Consider the following 7,902-nt stretch of genomic DNA (forward strand, 5'->3'; position numbering starts at 1 on the left):
TTTGATAGGGTGTTAATTGTTGGTTATTTTATTGTTAATTTTCCCCTTTATCCTTGCCAAATATTGTTTTAATTATTAATATTTACTTATATTTGGTATTTGACTCAATTTCAGGAAGTGAAACAGAAAACTACAAAAATGAGGGACTTTTTGGAGATAATTGGGATTTCAAACAATCGGGCCCACATGGTACTACAAAGAGATTGCATTTCCTTTGCTGATTAGGAGATTGGAGTCCTACGGGCAATAGGAAACTAAAAGCAAGGAATTCGATAGAGTCCCACTTTTGGGTTGATTCTCAATTTCAGCAGGGGACCACAGGGATAAGAAGCTTTAGTCATTGTTGGCTTTAAAAAGGAGACAAACATACAGAGAACTCTTATCAATCAATAGTTTTAGCTTAGTTTTTAGCATAGTTTAATTTTATTCTTTCTTGGTTTCTCTTATGGCCTGGACCTCAATGAAATTACTTGAAGATTTTCTCATGAGGCGTGGCTAAGTTTGTCTGGCCAAGAACAACGAAGGACTTGGTTCTACTAAATTTGTGAGATCGAATTAGTTTTTATTTATTTTCATTATTCACTGGTATTTGTCTATCTTCTGCTTTATGTTCATATGGTTGTTTTATTATTCGATTATCCAGGGCCCGGATTCTAGATTAATTCAATAACCTGAAGCCAATTAGGGTAGTTAAATCCGTAATTGTTTAATTATTCTAAACTGGTGGCAACTGGCATGATTGGGTTTGTGTCAGGGAGATAGACAGGCTAACTTAAAGAGACCCCCGTAGCGTGTTGATTGGTTAGAATTAGGCTCTTCTAATTATTCATGCAATTAGGGAATTGAACTTCTATGGTCGTACCTAGGGTTATTTCCTGATTAGAGAAATAGTCAACGGTCGTACCTTGGCTATCGACAAATTGAGGAAGAGTTGGTTGTTTATCGCGTGTATGACAACTATAACTAATTTATCAGATAGTAACTGGAATAATCCTTGCATCTGTGATCGAATTAAGTGAACCATCTCCGAAGTTGTCTCTTGACTAGAGTTCGTCCATTATTATTTTTATTGTGATAATTAGTTATTTGAGTTGTAGTTATTTTATTTTATTTTAATTTATTCCAAGTAATTTAGTTACTATCATTTTCAAAAACCCCCCATATCTGGAACTTGAGAAGAAATTAAATTATCCCCAGTCCCTGTGGATTCGACCCTGCTTACCGCTATATACAGAATTTGTATTTTATTTAAGCAGGTATTTATTATTGCACAGGTTCGACGCCTGTCACCTACATTGAGGATCAACATGTAGACATTCTCTTGCTAGTTTGAGAATGGATATCAGATTCTTTTCAATTTCTTGATTGGGATACAGAAGTCTTTGGTCTAACAAGTCTTTTAGCTCTATCTCTTCAAGCTTTGAAGACAATAGATCAGCAATAAAGTCACCAGGATGCTTTCCTTTGATTACTTCCATTGCCAGGACCCCAAAGCTATAAACATCACACTTCTCGTTAACTCTCATTGTGTAGGCAAATTCTGCAAGAGAAAGTTGGAAAATGATTTTTCATGTTATGTGATCATACTTGAATTTACTAGTTAACAAATTAGTGACAGGAAACGGAAAAAAAAATAACTTTATTACCTGGTGCAACATATCCATATGTGCCTGCAAGAGAACTCCAGTTAGATGAGTCTCTTCTGAGAAACTTGGAAGTGCCAAAATCTGAAACATGAGCCTCGCATTCTGTATCAAGCAAAATGTTGTTGCTTGATATGTCTCGGTGTACAATTGGTGGTGAACAATCATGATGCATGTAAGATAAAGCATGAGCGACGCCTTTGATGATATTCAACCTCTTTTGCCAGTCTAGTTCCTTAGCTGCTTCTTCTATGCTCAAGATTTTGGCCAAGCTTCCCCTTTCGAGGCACTCATAAACCAAAATTGAATGCTGAGCATTTGAGCAAAAGCCAAAGAGTTTCACAATGTTCCGATGCTTGATTTCTGTCAAGGCCCTGATCTCATTCAAGAAACTTTTATCCTTTCCCACATTAGGTATGTTGTGAAGTCTTTTTACAGCTACTACCTCGCCTGATGGAAGCTGTGCTTTGTAAACACTTCCACAACCTCCTTTCCCAATGCAATACGTTTCACTGAACTCTTCTGTAGACCTCACGATTTCTTTATACAATGCTTTGCCATCATAAGCACATATGGCAAATAAACTGCCCTTCTTCACCTCCATATCTTCCACTCTCGAATTTCTTTTTCTCCGATCACACAATCTGAGAGCACCGAACAATACACCAAGAAGTATGATTGATCCCAGAAGAGGTAATACAATTATGAGAACAAATTCCTTCCTTTTATCCTTGACATGCTTTTTAATCAACTGAGAACTTTCACAGGCTCGTAACCCTGTAATATTGCCACACAAACCTTTATTTCCCTTTACTTCTTCCAAGGTTAGATTCACAAAAGCTCTACCACTCGGAATTGGGCCCTCCAAATTATTAAAAGAAAGATTAATGTGCAATAAACCAGGCAATTCTGCCAAAGCCTTTGGGATCCAACCAGAGAGGTTATTCTGGGAGAGATTCAATGTCCCCAAACTCTGCAAATTTTGAAACTCAGATGGTATCTCTCCTGTGAAGAAATTTTGCCTCAAATCCAGTTCAGAAAGTTGGGTTAACTTCCCAATTTGCAATGGAATCTTTTGACTTAAAACATTATTGCTCAAGTTCATGTGAAACAAGTGTTTCAAATCTCCGAGAAGTTCTGGTAAAGTTCCATTCAAGGAGTTTGTGGACAGGTCTAGAAATTCCATTGACACTCCCAATTCTTGAGGTATACCACCAGTAAGCTGGTTGTCATGTAAATCTAGTTTAAGCATAGAAGCTAACTTCCCAACTTCCCTTGGTATCTCCCCTGATAAATAATTCGAAGAAAGATTAAGTGTATGTAGTTGAGTCAAATTTCCAATTTCTGGAGGTATACCACCCGTGATGTTATTCTTTGCAACTATAAGGGCTTTCAGCATTTTGCATTTACCCCAGTTGCTGGAGAGTTTCCCATAGAATTGGTTATTGCTGAGATCTATGAAATCCAGGACTGGATAGATTCCAAACATTTCTGATAAGTTTCCTTGGAAACGGTTACCGTTGAAACGGGCCCTAAATAAGCTTGAGCAGTTTTGCAAACTTTTAGGGATTGGACCGGTAAGCATGTTCTCATCTACAGTAATGTTTTGGAGAATTCCACTTTGACATAATAGTTCTGGCAATGGACCGGAGAACTGATTACTAAACAATCTCAAAGCAACCAACTTATTCAGGTTTCCAATCTCTTGTGGAATGGTACCAAAACATTGATTTTCTCCCAGAGCCAAAAGTTCCAAGTTGCTCAAGTTACCAATTGAAACAAGAATTGAACCTGAAAGTTGATTCTCTGTGAGATCCAGTTCAATCAATTTGGCCAAATTACCTAGTGACTTTGGGATTGCACCGGTGAGATTATTTTGATACAAGGAAAGAATCTTAAGTGAGCTCAAATTCCCTATCACTGGAGGAATAGGACCAGCTAGGTGATTTTGGTAAAGGCTTAGATTCACCAGCTTATTGAGGTTGCCAAAAGTAGCAGGAATTGGACCAGAAAATTGATTATTTTGGAGATACAATGCTTCCAAGTTACTCAAGTTACCAATTGAAACAGGAATGGAACCATTAAGTTGATTGTCAGAGAGACTCAGTTCAATCAATTTGGTCAAATTACCTAGTGACTTTGGGATTGCACCAGTGAGATTATTTTGATACAAGTAAAGAATCTGAAGTGAGCTCAAATTCCCTATCATTGGAGGAATGGGACCAGATAGGTGATTTTGGTAAAGACTTAGATTCACCAGCCTATTGAGATTACCAAAAGTGACTGGAATTGAACCAGAAAATTGATTGTTATGGAGATACAGTACTTCTAAGGTACTCAAGTTACCAATTGAAGCAGGAATGGAACCATTGAGTTGGTTCTGACTTAATTCCACACGGGTGAGAAATTTCAAATCACCCACTTCTTTGAAAATTGAACTTGAAAGTTGATTTTCATAGAGATATAGCATAATCAAATTGGTCAAATTGCCTAGTGACTTTGGAATTGCACCTGTAAGATTATTTTGACACAAGCAAAGAAACTGAAGTGAAATCAGATTCCCCATCGCCACGGGAATGGGACCTGAAAGTTGATTACTTTCAAAAACTAAATGAGTCAAGTTTCTTAAGTTGCAAATTTCAGGCGGGATTTTGCCTGACAGCTCATTAGCCCCGAAATCAAGATAAATGAGTTTCGACAGGTTACCTATTTGTTTTGGTATGCTTCCAAAGATCTGGTTAAAGCGGAGATCAAGATATTCAAGATTTGGGAGCGATGAGAACGGGAAACCATAGAGGCTACCTTTAATACTCCAATCTGAGAGGTTCAACCTGTTGACACTTCCATCAATGCAGGAAATACCAGCCCAAGTGCAAGGAAGTATAGAAGAATTCTTGGCATTGCCTGATTGAAGGTTCCATGAGGTTAGGAAGCTGTTGTTCTGGTTCAAAAAACTGGCTTTCCATTTCAAAAGAGCAGCAGCCTCTTCAGCAGAAGCTGAAGCTCCGTATTTGGGGTGAAAAGATGGGAAAAGTAGGACTACCAGAGCGAATATGGAGATTATTTTGAAGGAACCCATGATTAATTTCAAGTTCAACTAAAGTTGGCTAACCTTGTTACTCTGCACCCCAAATGAAGCCAGTATTTATCTTAATGCACATTGAAGACTTCAGAGGTCTTCTTGCTCTGTCCCGACTTTCTTTGTTTTCATTTAATTTTGACATAGAAACACGTAAGATGTCCATTCCAATGGGCCAAGAAATTTAAAGCAATGAAAGCTTCCTTGAGATTGACCATTTTTATCTTCTATCACTAATTTTTCCTACTGAATCTACAGAAAAAGATGACTCGAGTGCCTCTTGGAGAAGGAACACTTTTCACCTGCTTCCTTAATGACGATGAATCTATTGGCTGAGCAAATTATAGTTCTATATTTCCTTGACATGGATTATGCAAAGTAACTTGACAGTATATTTTCCAAAAATGCAAGGGAAGTCAGGAATTGCTGAAAGCTAATTTTGTGTCAATTCTAGAAGCACTTCTATGTTTGTCTGTTTAACTTCAAGTATTGTCTGCCTTCAGGTCAATAAAACCTTGAGATGGTAAAGTATGCTAGTTCAATTGATGATTCTATCATCTGTGGGGATTCTCCCCCACATTTTGTACTGTCCACTCCTTATATTAACTCCTTATATTAACATGTATGTATGTATATATATATCAACAACATGTATGTTATTATATATATATATATATTATATAATACCATGTAGCGACATCAATAAGTTATTATATAAACTCAAGGACGCACAACAACATTAAAAATTAACGATAATCGATATCTATACTATCTATATTATATTATTATATATAAAAGTGCCATGGATGATTTGCTGATGGGTGTTCGTTAATTTTTTTATTTGCCTAATATGCTCTTAGGACAATTTGCCTACATATTCATGTTTACAATTTGACTATAATTTGAACTTTATTCCGTCATGTTTTATTCATATACAAACACTAATCATGCAAATTAAAATCCTTGGATAAAATACTTATACTAACACAATGGGCAATATATTGGCATATGATCATCCATTTAGTAATGTCCTAAAACAATACTAATACAATGGGCAACGTATTGGCATATTATCATCCATTTAGTAATGCCCTAAAACAATACTATTAGTTAATATGGACAATTCAGTAATTTCCGCTTGAAATATTAATACTATTGACATGTGCCGAACCTATGCAATAATAATAAATAAAACCTAACTACCACCAAAAGCAGTCAATAATCAATTCTAAGTACTGGAGTAGGGACTCTAGGTGTGCAATGGGTTATTTGATTCACCCTGTTCCCGAAGAGTTTGCTTAATCTGATATACCAGAATTAATTATCTGACTAAATCAGGATTTTTATTACAAAAGCATAAAAACTTCAGAAAAATTTAAGGTGGAGAAAATGAAAGGCATATGTTTAAGGAAAATGTGCGAAAACTAGTACTTAGGAATGTATCCGTCCATTTGCCAAGAGGTATAGAAGGGTGACATTTAGTACAATACTACCATGCAGGTCTTTTAATGAATCGATTTAATCCAACTTTGAATATGAAATTCAAATTCAAATGGATCAAATGAAATATGGTTAGACCTCTCATGTGTCTTGAACTTATATTGAATGTAGTTAATATAAATTTTGTAACATTTTCTGATTTTTTTTATGATCATCAATTAAAAGGAGACATTTTCTCATATTTGAAAGAAATTGACCTCTTTGCTTCTCACATGGCGCACCCCTCTTCCGGCCGAGCCTCCTTTCTCCTCGGTTCCCAAAGACAAAATATAAGACGATGCATAGGGACCTCTCTTTTGTTGATGATTAGAGGGCAAGCATAAGGTTTAATGCTAAATTCATACCTTCATTACAAATATAGTTTATTGTGGTTTTCCAAATTGGGGGAAACAAAGGGGAAAGGAAGGTTTTCGATTCTAACAACCAAGTGCCAGGTGATTTAACCCTGGGTTCATTTCAACTGATTTAGATGAGGTCCCTATGCCATGAAAGTTAATGCGCACATGTTGGAGACCAGAAGACCAGAAGATACCATACATTGATCGGCCCAGTGTCTCTATAAATTTAAGATTATAATCGCTCTATTGCATCCAAGGGATCATGGCTTTCTCAATTTTTAAATAAATGTTTCAGGATTAAAAGTTATGGGAGTAGCCAATTGTAAAGCAATTCGAAAAGACAAACAGTAGACTTATGGGAGTAGTCAATTATAAAGCAATTCGAAAAGACATACATTAGATTTCACCATTCAAAATTAGTTGTACACCTTTTTTGAAGAGACGTACGGACATTACTATTAATATGGACACATGCAGCACTAAATTAGATTACTCTAACCTATTTTTGGAGGTGGTCCAACTAAGTCGTGAGGAACCGATGAGAACACTCATATGGATTTGGTAAAGCCACATGTTAGTGGCAAAATGATGACAAGTAAAGTTTCAATCTTTGACCTTCTACCTCACAAAGATTTAAATCTTCTGTGGTGGTCAACATTCCAAGGGACCGTTGGTTAGATTGCTCATAATGAAACCCCACAAAGAACCAAATTTACCCATGTGTTGTATAGATTGGAGACACAAAATTTACATGTAATAACACTAAAATTAGATTGCTCATAACCGAACCCCACAAAGAACCAAATTTAGCCATGTGTCATATAGATTGAAGATAGAAAATTTTCATGTAATAACACTCACTTACACCTCCTAATTAGGATTTTACACATATATGTATATCTGCAAGAGTTCTTTTTTATATGCACAACATTCTCGACTAGGTATACATGATTGTTATGTTAATTGTTAAAGATATTCGCTAACATTTCCCTTTCTCATTTTCTTGTTTCTTTAGGTGCTAACCTTATTTTTAAGTACCTAAAGAAACAAGCTAAACTTGCAACTTATTGGAGGGCAAGTTGCCCATGAAATGCGAAAGTTTTAAGTTCAAATTTTAAGAAGAAAACATATAAAATAGTTTAATGTATAATGGAAGCAATACATACATTCACAAAGTTAACACAGCTCTGAAATAGGAAATTTTTTGCATATGCATTATTATATGTCAAAGAATGAAATAAAATTAGTGGAATCATTAAAAGAATGAAATTTCTCCTGCACCTATATTGCTGAACCAGAGAAACACAATGGAGGAAATGGCTACTTAAATATGACATGGATC

The 7,902-nt window shown here is 35.9% G+C and overlaps 1 protein-coding gene across 1 annotated transcript; it reads right to left on the reverse strand.

Moving 5' to 3' along the window:
• Window positions 1-1,286: 1,286 nt before the first annotated feature.
• On the reverse strand, window positions 1,287-4,722 carry LOC113760006 (probable leucine-rich repeat receptor-like protein kinase At1g35710). Its single transcript, XM_027302584.1, has 2 exons — window positions 1,647-4,722; window positions 1,287-1,540 (listed from the first exon to the last, which is right to left on the reverse strand). Exons 1-2 carry the CDS (start codon window positions 4,720-4,722, stop codon window positions 1,287-1,289), a joined length of 3,330 nt encoding a protein of 1,109 aa, XP_027158385.1.
• Between the last annotated feature and the right edge of the window lie 3,180 nt (window positions 4,723-7,902).

This window comes from Coffea eugenioides, chromosome 2 (assembly GCF_003713205.1).
Source record: "Coffea eugenioides isolate CCC68of chromosome 2, Ceug_1.0, whole genome shotgun sequence".
Classification (NCBI taxonomy): Eukaryota; Viridiplantae; Streptophyta; class Magnoliopsida; order Gentianales; family Rubiaceae; genus Coffea; species Coffea eugenioides.